Raw genomic sequence first — 22,098 nt, forward strand, 5'->3', positions numbered from 1 at the left:
TCAAACTAATTTGACTCAATGAAGTAATTAATTTTCTTTAATTATTTATCAAAAGTGAATTGCATGTCGTTCTGTGAAATCCCATAGCTTCCGACCTACTGGACTATGACTATCGACATGTATCCGATTTCATATTTCTATGTAAATTGTAAATCAACGGGTTATACTACTCGTTCCTCTCACGGGCTATTCTCTCGAACTCACTCGCAATATGACATCGTTATTACAGTTAGATACGCTTCAACAATGCAATGAAAATAATAGCACAATCAAGAATAAATCAAAAGTCGATAGATGAATCAACTAAAATCGGTTTTGGTGTAGGATCCCCTTAATACCCTCGGTAGCTTACGAGTTTACGTCCATCTCTGGTCGGGTACAGTTTCCTTTCGATTTATCTTAAATCCCAACAAATAATGAAAATTAGCTACTAGAATTCATGATCAAACTAAGCAAAATAATATTTAAATAAGATAAATTAAACTAAAGATACTAGTTGTGACGAAAATGCGAGGAATGTTGTCCGAAAATCTTGAAATCTTCCTCCAAACCTCCTCCAAGCCTTTTTCTTCTCTCCAAAGCTTTGTGCCTGCTGAATAATTTGAATTTTCGTGCCCTAACGTCTTTTGTGCAGCCTCCCTTGGTAAGCATCTCACGGAAGGCAAGAAATCATTCTCAATAATTTTTTTCAAAATTGGTTCCGCTAAGGCGGTAAGATTCTACTGCTCAAGCACCGAGTCTTCTGTAATTCCATTTTTGAAAGCACATCTCGCGTGCGTGCGGTAATTCCTACAGCCCGGGTGCCAACTCTTCTGTAATACACTCCTGGAATTCTTCTCCTGGCGCTCGAGCGGTAAGATTCTACCACCCGGGAGCCAACTTTTCTGTCCCGTTCCTCTCTTTCTCGTGTGGCTTGTGTATTTCTCTTCCAATTTCAGCTCTCCGGCCATTTCACTTGCAAATTTATCACGTACAAGTGAGACACGATCATATGCATATGCTAATTCTAAAACGAACAAAATGGATGTGAAATGCAAGCACACAATGCAAAACACACAAAACTAATGTAATAAAACACGTAAAAATAACACCTATCAACCCCCTCATACTGACCTTTTGCTTGCCCTCAAGCAAAATAGGTCATACACCACAACTAAGACACAAAATAAGGCATAAAATAAAGTACCAAACAACTAAATCGATGGCGAAACAGTAAACTGGCATCTCATGCCTCAGCGGTTTTTCTTGAACTACATCCAATTAGTCAAATCACAACATCCATTGACACCCTTTTCAAAGCACCACATGCATTTTTATTTGGACAGAAAATGTGTGTGTGTGTGTGTGTATGTTGTGGGTTCTACTAGCTTGTGCTTCAGATGGTTTTATTCGCACATCATGTGAGTTACCAAATCAACAATTCGACGCAAGATTTCACTCTCCTGAGTTCTGTTTCTATTCGTGACCGACCGGTAAACACAATGTAGTATAATTTCATGGTTGCACAACATATTTAGGGGGGTAATGTCAACAAATGCTCAAGTGGTATAAAAAGATTTGGAATACACCGATCATTTTCATTATGCACTTGTCAAAATTTTCATCCGACATTCCTGAACGCCGTATATCTCCATATTTTCTGCCTAGGGATAGGATTTTATCCTTTTTTGGCTCCCCCAGACCTTACATTCCTTTTTTTTCACTTTTTTTTTGAATAAGTGCATAATTTTCTCATGTGTACTCCCTAGGCTTTGAATATAAGACATGTTCATTTATTTGGCCTAGGTATGAATATTCAGGTTCTATGCACGATTGGGAAGAAGATTATTCCAGGTTTACTTCAGTTTTCTACTCAAGTTCATGCTACTGGTCAGTCACTCCTTTCAACAGACATTCATTCAATTTCTACTTGCATCTCATGTCTCTTCAGTTTCCTCCATCAATTTTTAAACTCGACTATCATTCACACAACTACCAAAACCCACTATGTGTGCATATAAAAATTCACACTTCATGCTGAAGGGGTATTAAATACGAGTGAAAAGACTGCGAAACATGTAATTCATCAAGCCCAAAATCATCATCGGTTACCAAAGTATTTGCTTCACCGTCATAGTGAAGTTTATTGCACTTCTTGCATGGCAGTCCTCCCTCCGGCTTAGGAGCCCTTGGTGCTTGAGGTGGCCGCTGCTGTCCTGGCATCCTAAAATGCCCCTGGGGCTTCTGCTGCCCCTGATGCCTCGGTAGCCCTATAAACTGCTTTTTATGTGGCTGGGAGCTGGACTGGGCCTGGGATCTCTTCTGCTGCATCTCAAAATCGATATCCCTCAGGGCCTGCTTCGCCTAAAAAGCACAACCAGTCGCCTCATCATAAATAGTCGGTCTCATAAGCATCACATCCCGGTGCAAATCAGCTTCATCCCATCAATAAAATGCCTTAGCTTCTGGGCGGCATCTCTAGCAATGAAGGGCACAAAATGACAACCCATGTCTAACTTCCGAATAAACTCGGCAACAGATGAGTCCCCCTAGCAGAGACTCATGAACTCCCTCGTCAGGAGACCCCTGAAATCAGTTGGGAAATACTTACCATAGAACGCCTCCTTGAACTGATACCACATGAGGGTAGCCAGGTTCAGCCCGTGCGCTGCTCCCTCCCACCAGAGGGATGCATCATCTCTCAGCATATAGGTGGCGCACCTGATCTGGTCACCATCCCCCATCTGTAGGTACTGAAATTGGAGCTCCAATGGGCGGATCCAGCCCTCTGCTAAGAACGGATCAGTGGTACCCCCGAACTCCTTTGGGTTGAGCTGCCTGAAATGCTCATATATATCAATCTCTGGTCGAGGAGCCTGCTCCAGAAGTCTAGCCATACCCTCCAGTACACGGGTAGCTGCATCCAATGACGGTGGTGGTGGTGGAGGGCCTCTGCCACCTCCAGGAATATCATCCTGACGATCTGTACTGGGGGCGCGTCTGAGTGGCATGATATCTGAACATTGTCCAAATTCTAAACGTAACCCATCATAAATTTAATCTAGTTTTCAAAACATTTTATCCTTAAATCATAAAGCAGCTAAACAGGTACTTAAAATCTAAATCATGTAATCATGTAGGCGATAGCAATAAAAACATTTATAACATTTAAAACATAAAAGCTTACAGACTTGAAGCTTGAAAACTGAGCTGCAGAAGCTGGTGGTGGCACAACCCTACATAGGACCCTTGTTCTGATATCAACTGAAACAAATACTGATATTTTTTTTTGAAAAGCTCATTTTCGAAAGTTTTATAAGTTGCATGCATGCGACATTGCTGAAAAATACCCTTTTAAAAATGATCGTAATTAAATAACAAATAAAACACTACAGATAAAAATGGCCAATTCGTCCATCCAAAATGTGCGTAAAAATAAAACAAGTAAAAATCCTGGAAATCCTCAACATATCATAACACGTGTATAAAACTGATCAAGACTATTCAAAACTCATAAAACGTGATGTGCGAAAAATATGGTCCTCGAGTCATGAGCGCGGATCCAGCTCTGCCCACTCAGAATTCGGCACCTCCAGTCTCCTTATCGACACGCTCACCTGCATCATTCACATATAGTGAGTCTAAAGACTCAACACACCTGTAATGATAATACCAAGTACATATACATACAGGTGACAGTGTAAAGTACTGTAATAAAATAAAATTCATGATCTCAAAACGTCGTATGCATAATCGTGACCTGACAAGGCATAAAATATACATAACATATACCAACATAATAACGTATATGTGTTCGTTTTCTTAATTTGAATTCCTTTCATCAGCTGTGACTTTCGTATTATCATGTCAGTCGATGGATCCATCTACGCGTAACCATAGTACCCAGCGGCGGGGACATCAGCACAGCATTATCGTCCACTGAATCTTGGCCTTACATGTCATCGTGTCATCGTATTAGTCACAACCAACTCCCACCATTCAAAACATGTCATCATATTTAGGGGTGGGCTTCGGGTCGGGTTTCATGGGTTCGGGTGGTTCGGGTCAGGTACCCGAAATTTTCGGGTAGCACATTAATTACCCAAACCTGAACTCGAACCCAAGCAGTAATCGGTGCTACCCGATGGTTCGGGTACGCGAAATTTTCGTATTAGGTCGGGTACCCGAAATTTTTGTCAAATTTTATCTATCTTCAATATATATTTGATGACATCTACAACAATAAAAAGTTGTAGAAAAACCATCAACCTTAATAAAACACATTCCAATCAAAGGCAAAACCACTTGAATTCACCATAGACAAAAAATCCATCACATATTAACCAATCCAATAATCTTCGAAAGTAAAACATCAATTTTTCCAAATCATCAACAATAAATTAAAACAAGAAGTAAATCATCTTCCAACTTCCAAGCTAAAGAATCATTTGTCCAAATATATCATCTTCCAATTCAGGACTGACTCAAAGACTCAAAATCCAATCCAATCAAATCAAAGTATCTGAAATGTTATAATTTTATTAGTTTTCTAAGAAAATAATTATTAAAATAGAGAAACACAATCATCGAATATAATGAATTAAAACTGTAAAAACTTACAGTAATCGATTGTTGATGTTTTTCATAATTATATATCAATTATGGTTGATTCTTTTCCTGAGTTTGTTAATTCTATGCCACAAAAAAAAACAGCAAAGAGATTAGTCATTAGAGAATAAAACATAACCATTAAGAACAAATATAGAAAAGTAAAGAGAGAAAAAATATGTCTTTCTCAAGTGTTTCGATTTCAGCCAAATCTTCCTCCACGCATATTGGCTTGGAATCCAACCTTAACCAATCTTGGGTACATACCAAAGCTTGAACTATTCTAGGAGACAATGAACTTCTAAAAGCATCCAAAACACAACCACATGTACTAAATGCTGATTCCGAAGCAACGATGGAGACAAGAATAGCTAAGATATCACGTGCCAATTGAGAAAGAATTTTCGACCACTGAAGGATGTCAAAATTTTCATCATAGTCCTCAGGATCCTCACCTAGATATTTCTCCAACTCTGACTTCACATATTATTTTTTCCTACAAGTTTGTATTTTCTAAACTCATCTTTCAAGTATGTTCGAGAAGTCATTGAATTATTAGATTGATAATCTTTTGAAAATGATGTAGAACCTAATGCAGAACGTACCGGACTTCCTGGAGTTCCATGTGTCACTTTATAATCGAAAAAAATTTCTTGCATTCCACTATTCACTTTTTCCTTCATCATCACGCTCTTTGTGATATCATCATACATTGTATCAAATGAAACTCAACAAACTCTAATTTGTGACGAGGATCAAGAATCACTGCATAATACAACATCATGTTCATTTTTTCAATCGAACCTCAATACTTGTCAAACTTATCTTTCATTTTTCTTGACATTTCACTTAGTTTAAAATTATCTCTTACTAACCACTGTTTTAGAAGCATGTCAGTAGAACTTATTTCATGAAATATGATGTTCGAAGTGACATATGAAGAGCCAGAAATTGCCAAAGTGAGCTTGTAGAAGTGTCCAAGAAACTTGACCAACAAACTAGCTCTTTCTCAATCATATTCCGATGGAATCCCATCATGCAGTGGTTTCAAGAGATCATTCACGTAGGCAAGAACTATATCGGCATATGAATCAAATGCTCTTTTCAAATATATTGCTGACTCTAACATCAGATATGTTGAGTTCCATCTTGTAGGTTCATCAAGACTTAACAATTTCTCTCTATTTATCTTTTCGATCTCAACACATTCACAAAATCTTTTATACCTTGCTGGCGAGTCTCACTGCTCCTCTAATTCAAGAGATATCTAAATGTTCGTCTTTCCCTTTCAGACCATCCTGCGCAATGAGGTTGACAATATGTGCGATACATCACATGTGTAAATATTCCCCCCCTAAAATATTTGTTTTCCAATTGTCAAACATTTTTTGCAAATATGTTATTGCACCATCATTTAATGAGGCATTATCAACTGTGATGGTAAAGATTTTATCGATTCTCCAATCAAGTAAACATTTTTCAACTTCTTTACCCACATCATCACTCTTATGTCCAGAAATCAGACAAAAATTCAAAATTCTCTTCTGCAAAGTCCATTCATCATCAATTAAATGAGAAGTTAGCCACATATAATTCACTTTTTGTATTGATGTCCATGTGTCTGTAGTTATAGAAATTCTTGGACCACGTTGTTTCATAAAAGACATCAACTGCACTTTTTCATTCATGTTCAAATTATAAACATCCTTGGTTGTTGTCCTTCGAGATGGAATGTTAAACATTGGAAATGCAATTGACATGAAGTGTCTAAAACCTTTGTTCTCAACTGTTTTGAAAGGAATTTCATCGACAATCAACCAATAAGTTAGCGCCTCTCTTAATTTGTTCTGATCAAATTTCCAAGTACCAATTTGCGCTTCTGTCGGATCATCTTTTGATGGTTGAAAAGAAATTCGAGCTTGATTAGTTGCAACTTCATGAGGTTTTTTTTCCAAGAAGCGAAGTGATTCTACAAAGGTCGAGTCCTATGTATTTTTGGATCTGCCTTAATCTCTCTACAACAATATTTGCACCTACCTTTTTGAACCTTGTCACTTTCACAATAGAATTTTTCAAAGTATTCCCAATATTGTGATTTAGAGGTCATATCTTTCCTAGCTCTCTTTTTAGACTCGGGTTTCACTTCATCATTATCACCATCGTGATCTAAATTTTTCACAAAATCAGCATCATTGTTCTTGTTCTCATCAGCATTATCACCTTCTTCCATTAGATGATCTGTTACACTCTTCATTTACACAATAAATTTCTGAAATCCAAAATATTCAATAAGATAAGCCGAATAATCACATCATTGAATTTATTTTTTAACTCACAAGTAATTCACATATTCAATGAAGCAATTCATTCCCACGGGCCATGTCCTAGCAATACAGTAAGCAATACAGCAATCACATAATTGAATTATTAGTATACACCAGGCAAGCCACATATTTAAACTGGCTGAGGGAAACATGAGAAGTTTGTGAAATTTCTTCCAGATTGCAAGATAAGAAGACATTATACACATACCCCAGGAGAATAAGCATGTCTAAGCTTCCAAAAATCTGTTCCTTCGAGCTCTTTTACTAGGTGAGATATATATTGATTTACAAGTTACAACCATAGTTAAATCCTTTCCTGCCTGTTCTATTAGTTAATCTTTGTTTGCTCACTAGTTCTGCGCTAAGGGAAGAATTCATTGTCTTTTCCAATCAAATGGTAGAAGTAACTGGAAAACAGAATATTGTATGTGATATTTATGAGATAATATAATGTAAATGACAAAAGCTTTCTTTTACATACGCACCTAAAAAATGACCTTTTTGCTATTCACTGTTATATCATGACTAGCCTTCCCACTCTTTCTCGCTTATCATTATACAATTTAGGTGTAGGTACGATTTAATCAAATGTATACTCAATTTTTAAGAAGAGACGGCTGACTGGCTGAGGGGTGACCAGTTGAGGCGCAGCGTTGGGAGGGAAGAGGGAAGAGGGAAGAGCCGAACTGCCATGTGCCGAAGAGTGATTTAGGGAGAAGAGCGAAGAATGATTTAGGTATTTAGTTTTTTAATTTCTTAATTTAAAATATAAAACAATATAAATATATATCATATATGTATATATGGAATTTCGGGTACCCGTTTGTAATTTCGGGTAGTAGATTACTACCCGAAACCAACCCGACATTTTTATATCGGGTCCAGGTTTCTACCCGAACAAAAAATACGAAAAACAACCGACTCGATCGGGTTGGGTCGGGTACCCGATACCCGATCACAAACGCCCATCCCTAACCATATTCATCACTTAATAAAATCATGAATATACGTAATTTTTCCTTGAAACCAAGCATGCAACGCATTTTCATAATTACGTACAAATCATATATGTGATACATAAAAATTTAAAAACATATTAAATTTGTGCTCAGGGCGCTGTCAGGACTAAAATTTCAACTTTGGGTGCAAAATGACCATTTTGTCCATATAAATCCAAAATGACCGTTTTACCCCTGGACCTCAACTTTTCGACCCGAAGCTTACCAAACTCCTCAAAACATAATTTTAAACATTTCTTAGATGTAAACTCGAGCCCGATTCGAAACTTACACGATTCGCTTTAAAACTTGGACCGGGATCCCGGTTTTAACTCGAACCAATCCGAAACGCCATCATATCTTCCAAACTTAAAACACAACTTAATATCATCATATTAGACCTAAAACCCTCTACTTCGAGCCACCTAAGATCCCCCAAAACCTTGCTACAATCTACTGAAATTCTAGCCCCTAAACGTAACAATCATGCAAGGATTATGGAGCCTACATAAACGTCACACATATCAGCAAGTATATAGCGTGAACGAAACACAAATAAAGTTACATGGCGTGCCTTGATGTGTAGATGCTCAAACACGGGAAGGAACGCACGTCAGAGAAGCATCGGAGGAGTGGGGAGAAAGCTTGTTTGAAAGAAATAATAGAGGGGCCGACTGCTGGTTTTTCATGTGGAAAGCTGCTGATGGAGGGGTGGGGCTGCCAAAGCTTGGGGAGTAGGGTTAGGGTTTGAGGGGTAGGGTTTTAAATAGAAAGTGCATGCATAAATGTGCCATAATTAATTTAAATAAATTAACAAAAAGGTTTTGGGCCCGCTAAACATTAATATAAACCCATAAATCCCAAATACATTCCGGAAAAATATTTCAATTTGGTACGTTTTTGAAAATATTGCCCAAGCCCTCAAAAAGTCTCCGATTCGATGAAATTCACGTACTGATTAAAAATATGACCCAGCGAGTAAAAATACCAACGAAAGCCCAATTTTCCAAAACACCCTTAAAAAAACTTCATAATAATTAATTAAAATTAATCATTCAATAAAAATATTTTTCGTGATAATCCCCGGCCTATGTTCCCCGTCTTAGCGCGAAATGCAACTTAAAACTCTAATATATACTTTAAAATAACTAATGAAATGAACCCTACTCATGCAATATCCATGCATTAAATGCATAAAAATATCAATAAACACATATTTGAAATAAAACTCTAGATTGCATGCATTTAAGTTACGTAGTTCGAATTTTTCCTGGACCTTACAAAAAATATTTTCCCTCATGTGGTCCCCTGTCTCTGTTCCTCAATCGCTTCTCGATAACCTTTAAAACACAGTTTTACACATTCTAATAGAAAACCCTAGTATAAATATGTAATCATGCATATCATCTGTAATCCATGTAATTAAAACTATTTATTCAGTCATTTTCCATTTTCCTTCGATTTGCATGCAGTTGGATTACATTATCGTATTTTTTGACCTTACAATGTAAGTAGCACACCTAACTTGGCCAGCATCTCGCATATTCAGATAACAAAAATGCACCTCCAGATATCTAATCCAACCCTCAGCAGCAAATGGGTCGATAGTGCAAGAAAACTCCTTCGGACTCAGCCTCCGGAACTGATCATACATGTCGTGCTGTGGCCTCGGAGCCTGTTGCTCAAAGAAACGTGTCATACCCTCTAGAACGCGTATAGCAGCATCCCCATTGGGAGGTGGGGGTGCATTCTCTCTACGATCCTCGTGTGTCTCAGCTTGCCTATCAGTACTAAATGCGTGTCTAGGAGGAATTATATCTGATCATTTTCCGAATCCTAAACGTAACCAACATGCATTTAAAATCTAAGCTTCTAATCATGCGGCATATAAAAATCCTTTTTGAGCAACTTTAAGCATAAATATCAATTAACTTCAAAAAGCTTTTAAACATGTAACTTATGCATGTAAACCATGTAAACGAGCATGTACCATCATTAAAACTATTTAAAGCATTTAAACTTACAGACTTGAGGCTTGACGTTTGAGCTCTCTGGAACTGGCGGTGGCACAACTCTTTGCAAGAACATTGCTCTGATACCAACTAAAATGTCCACTACTCGTTTTCTTTAAAATATAATGGAGAATTTTTTTTCTTAAAATGCTATGGGCCAAATATAATTAAATATATATAAATAATTTGCACTATTTAAAATAAGCTCACCGACTAATTATTTGAAAATCCAAAATGCAGTGCAAAACATGAAATCGTAGGATTTCAACAAAACCTAAAGTAGAATTTTTCAAAATAAAAAATGAGCATCTTAAATCCTCTCAAAACCACTTAAAAGCATCAAAAGTCATAAAAGTAATAAAATCTTTAAAATCATACTAATGCGGAAAAACTAGCAAAGGTCCTCAGGTTTATGCACCATCAGTCCAGCCAGTTCAACCGTCAAGTCATCCAATATCATAAAAATCATGCTCACTTGCGTCATTCATACCTAGTGAGTCTATTGACTCAGCAATCCTTAACCATTATAACAAGTAATACATATACGTTCACATACAATAGTGAAAATACTTTTAATAAAAATAATTTTTCATTAATATGCATAAACTTTAAACCTTTTTCATTTCATCATATAATTTTCCTTTCATCATGAACATACACATATATATTCCCTTTTAGGTGAATTTCGTTCATTAATTGTGACCATCCTTTCACCATTCGGCCGATTGATAAATCTCAGCTATAACTATGGTACCAAGCGGCAAGACAACATTACCACTTTTCCATTATTTGCCTTGGCCTATAGTCGGAGGAGACATCAGCAACACTCTCACCCGTCAACTGAGCATTGACCTTACATATCATCATATCGATTCGATGGAAATTCGATCATCGGCCTCCCTCTAGGGCCTTTGCCCACAAACGAGCTCGCTCTGGGCCTCGTCCCTGACGAATCCCCATTTCTTTACCGTCACAATTAAATCACTTTTTTCAAAACATTCTTCCTTGCTTCCATCGGTTTAATAAAATATATGTAATAATATCATTTTCTTTTAAACCAAACATACAACACATCTTTTGAAATTTATCGTTTTCCATCATAAAATTTCATAATCTTTCAAAATAAATATTTTAACATTCATTACAACATTCAGGGCATTACCAAGACATCTAATATTTTTCAAGTGTAAAATGATCGTTTTTTCGCTGAAACATTAACTTTCCCAATATACCACCCTTACACCTTAAAACGACGACCAAAATCTATCCAAACTTAACGTAACACGTTAAAATACACTCATAAACAATTCTTAGATGCAAACTTGAGCTCATCGAGTAATTTCTCAATTCTTTTTAAAACTTGATCTTATGTCTCGGTTTTAACCCGAATCGATTGGAAACTTAACCAAACCTTACAAAACTTGAACCACAGCTTAACAACACCTAAACATACCCTATACAACCCAATTCAAACCATTTAAGATCCTCGTAATAGCTTAGAACACCTACTGAATTTTATGCACAATTTGATCAAACCCTAGCTTATCATACCATGGGTTCCTTCAAGCCTAGGCCCTAACCATCATGTCCAGACCCTAACCAACTATCCTAGGGCGTATACCACACACTAGGGACCCTACTGGAACGATCCTAAAAGACCTAGAACCCACAGCCCTTCAAACCCGATCCTACATGAAGCGCACGACCAGCCTTCAACCTACTGCCCTTCCTCCTTGCACCAGCCTTCCCTCAAGCCATCTAGGACCATGACTAGACCATATTAGGACCCTTGGACGTGTCCCTACAACAGCACATGGCCTGCTCCTTCCTAGCCCTCAAAACCGAAACCCTAGTCTCATAAAATTTGAATTTTAGTTCAGCATGTTGCCCTATCTTGTCCAGCCCTTAAACATGCATCTATTGACCCTGAAACATGTCGAAAAATGTTCCTTCCCATAGAACTATTATAGCAGCCCCTTTGTGCATCAAAATCATGAATTTAGAAACAAAAAACTCAAGTTTTGTTCATATTTTGCCATAAAAATGAAAATATAAGATAGCGTATAATATTTTTCATGCAAACATGTATCAATACATATAATATGGTATGAACGATGGTTGAAGGAAGATTCAGACGTGCCTTTGCGTATTTTACTCATGAAAAAACAATCCTTGATGCGAAGAATGTTGGCGAAGAGACGAGGAAGCCTTTGAAAATTTGTGTGTATGCGTGTGTAGATGGAGGAGGGGTGGGGAAAGAAAAACCCTAGGTTTCTTGTGTGATATGAAGTGTTTTGTGGTTTAAAAACTCTCTAATTTGATATAAATAATTGGGTAGGAGTTTATGCCCAATAACCTTACTATAATAGGCCCATTATATTGTAGGTAAAATATTTCATTTAGGAAAGTTTTGGAAAATATTAACCGATCCTCCAAAAAGTCTGTTTTTTCCAAAAATCGATTACCGGTTTAAAATACGACTCGAAGTGTAAAAACATCTCAAAAAAAGGACCATTTTCGAAAATAACATATAATGAAACGTCTACTACTAAAATACTACTGATTTTTTTTTTTTGTAAAATGTGACCGAAACTAAACATACTCAGATACATATAGATAAGTCAATCATGCATTCTAAAAGGTCATTCAACCACTGAAAAAAATTACTGCAGTTAAAAATCTCAAACATACTCAATCTCCTAGTCTACTGGTTTAAAAGAAAAACTCGAATATAATACCAAAAATCTAACAAATAAACAATGTATAACAAGATTCAAAATCATTTCAACATAATGTTTAAACTCATGACTCATAATCATATTATGCGGAAGAAATGCAAGGTTCTCAGGTTTTCACGTGCACCTCCAGCCCAACCTACTCAGTCTTCAGCGCCTCCAGTTTCCTCATCCACATTATCACCTGCATCAATCACAACTAGTGAGTCTAAAGATTCAACACACCTGAACCGTTATAGTAATTATATACACATATCATGCAACAGTGAAAAGTACCGTAAACAAAGTAACTTTCATAATCTTCAAAAGCATGAACATAAACATAAACATATCAAATCATGTCATATCGCGTCATATACATATTCATTTCCTTTATTCAGATCATTAGTTGTGACTTTCGTATCAACTCTAGGTCGATGGATCCATCTATGTATAACCGCGGTACCCGATGGTGGGGACATCAGCGACAACTTTAGCCGTCCACTGAGCCTTGGCCTTACATGTTCGTGTTCGTCACAACCAACTCACCACCTTCAAAACATGTCATTGTATTCATCACTTGTAAAATTCATGCATATACATACATTTAGTTAAAACCAGGCATGCAACGTGTTTTCCAGCATTAACATAAAAATCCATGTTCATAATCGACGTATACACTTTATATGCAACAACAGTTGTCAGGGCACTACCATTATTGCTAATATAACTCGGTGCAACATGACCATTTCCCCATTCAAACTTATCAAACACCTTAGAAACATATTTTTAATCATTTCTTAGACTAAAACTCGAGCCCATGCTTTAACTTCTATAATTCGTTTAAAACTTAGACCGGAGTCCCGATTTTAACTCTAATCAACCCGAAACTTAACCATAGTTTAGAGACTCCTAACCAAACCCCGTATGACCCAATTAAACCATCAATAACCTTGGACATATTGACCGACACCCAACCCAAACTGCATCATGTCTACTAAAATCTCTAAAACACATGCACTGGACTAGCACCTAGGCGCCGCCATGCACCAGCGTTGCAGGGCTACAAGGCCGAAGCTCAATCGTTGCGGTGCGCGCCGCCACACATGCGCGCAAAAACCCTAAATTTCAACCACGAAACCAAACCGTCCTATGCTCACTCGGCCCGGATTAGGCTCGAACCAATCTATCCTACACCACAACCAAACCTTCCTGAACTGCCCTAGCCATGGCCCTCGGCCCCATGCTCTCGAATACACGTGAACCACCCGAACTCTCCAAATCGAGCCACAACAAGGGAATTGATCGGCTACCTACAACACTTGCTCCAAATCTGATTCAAGCACTTAAACATCCTCTCCCTGGTGCGATTCATGACCCTAGCCATCAGCCCTAGCAGCCCCCTTCAAGCCATCAAAAAACGTGAATTATATGCATGTTTTTCAAAAGAAATCGATGAAAAAAGAGAGGAATCGAGCGTGCCTTGACGAAGAATTGCACGTAAAAGGACAAACAATGGAGCGAAGGACAAACATCGGAGGGACGAGGAAGACCTTGGCTGCATTTTCCTTTACAAAAACGAATTAACCCTAGCTGCTGGAGGAGAAGAGTGGGGCGACCGAGTGGAGGGGTGAGAATAGGGTTTTTGGGAGTGAAAAATTTGTACAACAATTAATTAGGATAATGGGCCTATGTTTAAAATATTAAGGTGTAGAGGTCTAGGCCAAAAAGTCCAATAAATCAAGCCCATTAGGTCCAATGACACAAACGTAAAATATTTCGTTTAGGTACGTTTTCGAAAATACTATCCGACCCCTCAAAAAGTCCTCCACTTAGTTAAAAATCGCCTACCGATTTAAAATATGGTTCATCGTGTAAAAAATATCTTAAAAATGCTCATTTTCGAAATTGCATAATAATTACACCATATGTTAAATAATTAAAACTAATAATTTAATAAAAACACTTTCCTTAACTGTCCCCGGTTGCTGTTCCTCGTTCGAACGTGAAATATTACTAAAACCCCAAATAAAAGCAATCTAGTAGACCATGCCATAAAATAATGACATAACCATGCACTAAATACATTTAAAAATAATTAAATAAACATTTTGATACACCTTTGCATGCAATCTGATTATGATTATGTCGTTCAAATTTCTAAACCTTACATATAAAATATGTCATGTTAAATAGTTAAAAATAATCATTTAACAAAAAAAAAAATTCTTTTTCGGTCCCCGATCTCCGTTCTTTGATTGCGTCTCGAATAACCTTTAAAACACAGTTTTATACATTCTAATAGAAAATCATATTTTAAATAAGTAAACATGCATACAACATTCAATAAATACAATTAAAATAATTTAATTAGTCATTTTCTATTTTCCTAAATTTGCTTGGAGTACATTATCACATTTTGGATCTAACATATAATTTCGGAAAATAAATCCAAAATGAATTCTAACCGTGAGATAGATTACCCCATGGATTCAAAAGCGAATTCGAAAGGATTCATTTTACAAGTTAGATAAGATAACCCCATGGAATTGAGAGAACATGCCTCTAAGCACACGCAATATTCATTCTATTTCTAAAACAAGAAGCCATTCATGGATCTTACTGCACGAATTTAAGATCTTAAACCTTAGAAAGCATGTTTGGAGTTGGCATTCTCAATTCCCAAAGGAAAATTCTTGGGGCATATTACGAATCGCACGCATAATATTACTAGCCACATCCAGCAATTGAAAATACTCCTCCGCTCCATCTGCAAGACACTGCAAAATGCAGAAGCAAAACATATAACTTCTCTGTCGCCAATTAAAATTCATTCTCAATTAAATCAACTGTATGTGGAAAAGATGCAATGATTTACGCGGATACTATATGGTGGTACGGCAAATACAGACACGAGTCTTTGGCGTAAACAAAAGATTGTTTGTCACCTTATCTGCCACCGCAAATTTTTTGCAAATTCTTGCTTTCTGTTCATCTGATATATCACCTGCTTCGACAATTATATCATACAACTGAAACATGAAACATGTCAGCATTTAGCAGTAACAACTCAGATACATACAATTGAATCATTAAACAGCAATCCGACCTGAGAAAGCATTTGAGAAACTGGATATCCTTCAGCAATCACATTTTTGACTTCTATGTCAGCCAAGTCAAAGTTACCACTTCTGCAGGCAGAAAACAGGGCCTGAACGACCTCTGCAGGGATGACCTGATCAAAGACATGCAGCTTGAGACGGTGTTCCAAAATTGAACATCTTAGCGGGAAAAGTCAACCAATAAGCTGAAAACTAATTGAGATTAAGGTGTAACATCTTAAAATCAAAATTTTCAGGAAACTCTTACAAAAGAGGATGACAAACTTGATCTTTATAAACGAGGGAAAGAGGAAAATAATAAACTGAGTGTAGGTTTGCAATAGCACTTTGAGTTAAGATATGCCGAAATGTTTCAGTTATAATTCTGAAATTCTGGAGTAAATCAACTTACACCAGACACACTAATCAAGTCTTTGGATGAAATTGAAGATCCAAATAAGCGAGCAGCACCCTGAGATTGACGAGAAAATGAAAGAAAAAAAGATTGTGATGCACACATATGTAACAGGCATGTGTACACATATTCATTGTAGTATGACTTTTTGCTGATTGTTTTGCTTTATAAATTTCATGTTCAAGAACCACTTTTCTATCTCACCGCTTATGTCTTTTCAACGATCAGGTTTAGCATCATGTATGAATGATATAATTGCATGAATATGGGAAATGATAGGTATACTTGGCTAATTATTAGATGCAATAGCCAGCCAAAGTATGCATCTATCGTCTGTATGTGAATAAAGCATCTCTTACACTTATTTTCAGAAAGCTACGGTAAATATATTGAAAATCAGAGTTGGATCTTACTTGAAGGTATGTTATGGCACGACGAAGATCACCTTGAGAAATGGAACTTAGGGTCGAAAGAGCCTATAGCACACAGCAGTGCAGAGTAACAAACACTAAACAAAACTGCAAGTAGGAGCAAAAATAAATTAAAGAAGCTTCGGATATTAAGCATGTGATACCATACCTCTGAATCCAAATCAAGACCCTCTTCTTTGCAAATATATATCACACGACTGCTCATTATTTCTTCAGTCAGTGGCTTAAATCGGAACTTTGCACATCTAGAGACAAGTGGCTCTATAATTCTACATCAAATTAAGTTATTGTAATAGTCAATTCTCAAGATTTTATTAGCCTAAAAACAGAAAAGAACCTGAACTCTGGAAAATCACGCGGAAATATTAGGTTGTAAGTCACTCAAATAATAAAATAAAAAAACAACTCCATATGTTACCAGCGAGGAAACATAATGGAGGCCAGACAAGGCTGCTTACAGCCCCAGGTCCTAAATATCCAACTTTGTATTATAAGATCCGTATAGTTCATCATGCCCAACAGTATTTTATTGAACAAGGAAAAAAAGGTAAAGCGAGAGTTGATCCAACAGGAAGAGAGAAGAGGCAAGTGGATGTTTATTTAAATTTACACATTTTTTAAAGACAGTAAACATAAAATAAAATATTTATTGGCTGGTCTAAGCTTTAAAACATCTTCCACTTTTTATTTCAAATGGCAAGATAGAAAAACAAGAAAACGGTTGGAAATACCTAATCAATTTAGGTATAAGAACTTAACAACCTACCATGAATTATTTATTTAAATTAATTTTGCTACATTAATGATTAATTTATTTTTCCTTAGTTTAAGTTGGTTACAGGTTTCAACAAACTAGATTCTATTGTATTTCCACATTTTCTGTGGTGATAATTTTTTAGCATCTCGATCCTATATTATTAAAAGAAGACACCAACAAATCAAATTTTAGCTGTTAATTGCTGTCTCTACGTTCAGAATACTGTTTCTATTACAGGAAACTATAAGAAGTTTTAAGAGAGAATAGAGGATTTCCAAATCCACAAATTCAGAAAATTGGACAGTTTCCACATGTAGGCATGCATTGTACTAGACACCCGTTTATCCATTCGACAAATGTTACCAAAACATGGATTTTCTGCACTGTAAATTGAATCTTCTAGATCATCGTCTTCATAGCACATTCCCACTAGTTGCAGGGCCAACTACATGGATATTAGTTCTCCAAACTAGGAGACTTTCTCACATGTTATCTCTTAAACGTTAAACCAAAGTCTAAGATATCCTCTTTAACAACTTTATCCAATTTTTTTCTAACATACCCTTCTTCTACTCCTTCCATTAATCTGTCAATCTAATATATGTCGGATAGAGGCCATGTTTGGTCTCCTCTTCACATGACCAAACCATATTAGATGTCTCTCCTTAATCTTATCCTGAGGCTACAACTAAACAACTCATAATCCTTTTATCTCTGATTTTATCTTGGCGCGTTTTGCCACACATCCATCTTAACGTACGAATCTCTGCTACCACAATCTTATGCATATGTTCTTATAGTGGCCCAACACACCGAGCCATAAAGCATAACCGGTAGAACAACAGTCTTGTAACATTTTCCTTTCAATCTTGCATGCATCTTTTTATCGCATAAGACTCTTGATGTCATTCTCATTTTCATAAACTCTGCTTTAATCATAAGCTCTATATCCTCTCTAGTGTCCTAGGATTTTGGATAATAGATCCTTAATAGCGAAAAGTTTCACATTCAGGGACTTCTCAACCTTCAATCTCAATTGGGCTACCCAATACGTCAAAATTCAGGACCACAGTTATACTTAAACATTCTGTTTTTGAGTTATTAATTCTAAAACCTTTACTCTTAAAAGTTTCACGCCATCTATATAATTTTTTTTTACACCTTTTTTACTTTCCTCTGTCAGGACAACATAATATGCAAACATACACCAAGTTACCTCATCCTGAATATGCCTCGTCAGCTCATTCAAAATCAAAGGAAAGAGGTAAGGACTTAAAGCCGATCCTTGATGAAGTCTTACTGCCACAGGAAATTCAAATGACGTGCCTCCAATAAACCTAACACTAGTTACGGAACCTTCATACATGTCTTTAATGATCTCGATGTAACATCGAGACACGTGCTTCCTTTAAGTACCCATTAGATCAGTGTTCTAAATGGCGGTCGAGGCGGCCGCCTAAGCACCGGCCCTCGACCGCACCGCCTATGCATGAGGCGGGTGTCGAGGCGGGTTGAGACGGGTCGAGGGGTGTCGAGGCGGGTCGAGGACGGCGAGTAGGCGGGTCGAGGCAGTAGTCAATAATTTTAAAAACCTAGTCAACAATTTTTAAAACTTAGTCAACAATTTTAAAACCAAGTCAAAGTTAACTAATTTTAAATATTAGGACTATTTAAAGGTCTTACTTGGAGAATGGTAGTGGAGGCCTTGGGAGCGGATGAAGTGCTACATCCAAGGAGGAGTGCAAGGAACATCCCCATTAGAGAACTTAATGAATATTTAGAAACATCGGAGGAGGAGAATGAAGAAAATGTTGATTGAGTCCAATGATGAAAGGATCATGGATGTAGTAGATGGTGCATATGTAGATGATTTGGAAGATTAGTTATGTTTAGTTTACTACTTGTTCTAATGATGGATAATTGATTGAAACTTTGAAAATTTAAACTTAGTTTTTTGGTAAAAAAAGATATATTACTTCGTTAGCATAATAACATTAATATAATGATGAATCTTTATTAATTGCACATCATAGACGATGTTATATTTTGTGCTTAAACATTATTTAATTGCACATTTTACATAAAAATGATAACATTGCATGATTATCTATAAAAAATTACTTAAAAAAATCCAACCGCCTGGACACCGCCGAGGCGGTAGGCGGTCACCGACCGCCCCGCCACCGCCTCCCGTCATTTACAACCTTGCATTAGATTAATTCTCTAGGCACTCTATCATAGGCTTTCTCTAATTAGATAAATACCATATGCTGGCTCTTCTGTTGTTCTCAATATTTCTCAATCATATGTCTAATAAAAAAAATGGCTTCCACTGTAGACCTACTGGGCATAAAACCAAATTAGTTCTATGATATAGTAATGATTCTCCTAAGTCTCCGCTCTAGCACTAGTTCCCATTGCAAAGCACCTACAACTTCACTATCATTTAATAAAACTAGATGACAGCAAGTTCACATTTTTATATGAGCACCAAAGATTATGGGGAAAACAAAGAACGTCCAACCAACCTGCTGATATAATTGCAAATGAAGAAGAATCTTGTAACTTTTGAGTATGTCTCCATTGTCCGTCGTAAGGCATTCTACGGAGTGAGAAGTTGCACTTAAAAATTATTTTATGACATTTCAAATTTAACAAGATAACAAGGGTTCGACTGCCTGCCTGAGCATCTTCTGTCATTGAATCCGCCTCATCAAGAATAATGATCTTATACGGTGGGCAAGGATAGCCACTACAACGAGGAATAAAGGTACCCAAATGAACAAAAAGGAGCACAGGCAGTAAAATAAGCAATATGCAAAATATCAAAGAAGTACCTTTGGCGAGCAGAACCAACAGCTACAGCAGCAAAGTTTTTAATTTTTGTGCGAACAACATTAATCCCTCGATCGTCACTAGCATTCAGCTCCAGCACTCTTGACTTGTATAGTTCAGGTCTGTCAGAAAAGACAGTTCAATTCCCAAAAAAATTAACTTCTTAGTCGATCCCATTGTGGAAAGCTCATTTACAAGTGTCTGTCTCCAAATCAAAATTAGAGTTTGAAGTTATCAAGATATCTTCCTCGCTCAATAGTTGTTCTCCTTAAAAAGCGCAGGATGCGCATCATAAGCACTTAAATTTCGCAAGCGCTTAAGAACACGTTAATTATTCACAAAGAAACTAGACATTTGAAGTCGCATTGAGCTTTATCAATGTTCCAACAAGAATTCACATTTCTTAGAATCTAATTCACGCAAATTATTAGAAAGTTGTTATTCATCGCCACCACAAGAAACATTATTCACTTCAAGAAGAGGAGTATTTATTTCACTGATCACAATATCGCAAGTCCTATAACAAGATTTTCAAATTCCATAAAAACAACTCATCAACGCCAGCAAAGCTGATTACCAAAACCACGTTGACACCAAAAAAAAAAAAAAAAACCCACCCCCAACGTAATCAAAAAATAAACTACGTTCCCTGAATAAAATAAGTATAAACATAAGATACTAGACGAGTAAAATTACCCGAAAAGCTGATGGGCAATTGCAAGGGCAGTAGTTGTTTTCCCCGTACCAGGAGGCCCATAAAAGAGCATGTGTGGACACTACATAATCATCACAAAACCCTAAAATCACACACTCCTACAAGAATATTCCATTCGAAATACAAAAGACGCCAATTAGTAAAAGGAAATTCAAGAAACATTACATTAGCCGTCTCGAGAGTGTGGGTGAGCACTCGAACGACCTCGTCTTGGTGAGCTACGTCCTTCACTTGCCTTGGCCGACTGTCGATACATACACACTAAAAATATAAGTAATTACGAGGAATTGAAGGCAAATTGTTTGAAGTATGGGAGGAATTCGAGAGATAAGAGCAAAGATCGTCACTATTTTTCGACCCATGGCTGCGAGCTCTGCAACAGTGGCGCCATTGAAAGGAGTTCTCCTTAGAAACTGCTGGCGCTTTTCCCGCTATTTTTAGAATTCAGGAGCAGGGGTTCCGGGATCCCTAAATAACAACCGGTAATCGTGGCACACACAACAATATATGTGATTAATATATTAAATATTCATGATATTACAACCGGTAATCGTGGTCCTTAGCCACGGTTTACACCTTGCCCCTAGATGTCTAGATCGTGCCATGGTCAATGAAATGGCCACTTGAACGATGCTAGACAACCAACGAAGCAAGAACAGCCCCTCCCCTCTCGGGTTTCCTTCTTTTGACAGCAACATGCATTTCGAATTGTGTGGTTTGATGTGGATCTTGGTTGGCCTATAGCCCTTATCCACGGTTTACACCTTGCCCCTAGATGTCTAGATCGTGCCATGGTCAATGAAATGGCCACTGGAACGACACGAGACAACAAGCGAAGCCAAACTCCCTACGCGCGCAGAATTTCCTTCTCCGCTAGGTGTGTAGTCTCGTTTCTGGTATGGTGCGAATTGTGGCTGGACTTGTGCCCTTAGCCATGGTTCAAATCATTCCTTGGGATGTTGGTAAGGGTCTCTGGTCGGTGGTTCACGCCCCAATGGCCGATAGACTCGAAACCAACACAAGACGCACGGGTGCGCAGATGCTGGAAAATTACAGCAAGTTGCTGTGTCGTTTAGAAGGCTCGTTTGAGTTCTTGGTTGGCTTTCAGCCCATGGCCTTGGACTGGACAGTGCCTCATTGAGTTAGGAAGGTCATGTTTTTGGCCGTTTGTCATTCGGATCATTTTTGAAGTCGTACGAGAATTTACGA

The 22,098-nt window shown here is 37.3% G+C and overlaps 1 protein-coding gene across 2 annotated transcripts; it reads right to left on the reverse strand.

Annotated features, from left to right (window-relative positions):
* Window positions 1-15,092: 15,092 nt before the first annotated feature.
* Window positions 15,093-21,387, reverse strand: LOC140837238 (replication factor C subunit 2). 2 transcript variants are annotated; one of them, XM_073203320.1, is made up of 12 exons: window positions 21,237-21,386; window positions 21,055-21,133; window positions 20,871-20,950; window positions 20,177-20,296; window positions 20,022-20,091; window positions 19,868-19,941; window positions 16,731-16,851; window positions 16,565-16,627; window positions 16,149-16,208; window positions 15,745-15,870; window positions 15,584-15,667; window positions 15,093-15,415 (listed from the first exon to the last, which is right to left on the reverse strand). In XM_073203320.1, exons 1-12 carry the CDS (start codon window positions 21,278-21,280, stop codon window positions 15,311-15,313), a joined length of 1,026 nt encoding a protein of 341 aa, XP_073059421.1. In that variant the 5' UTR covers window positions 21,281-21,386; the 3' UTR covers window positions 15,093-15,310. The 2 variants fall into 2 exon arrangements, with proteins under 2 accessions (XP_073059421.1, XP_073059422.1); XM_073203321.1 differs by lacking the exon at window positions 16,149-16,208 and having other exon boundaries at window positions 21,237-21,387.
* Window positions 21,388-22,098: the final 711 nt, after the last annotated feature.

This window comes from Primulina eburnea, chromosome 7 (assembly GCF_022965805.1).
Source record: "Primulina eburnea isolate SZY01 chromosome 7, ASM2296580v1, whole genome shotgun sequence".
NCBI lineage: Eukaryota > Viridiplantae > Streptophyta > Magnoliopsida > Lamiales > Gesneriaceae > Primulina > Primulina eburnea.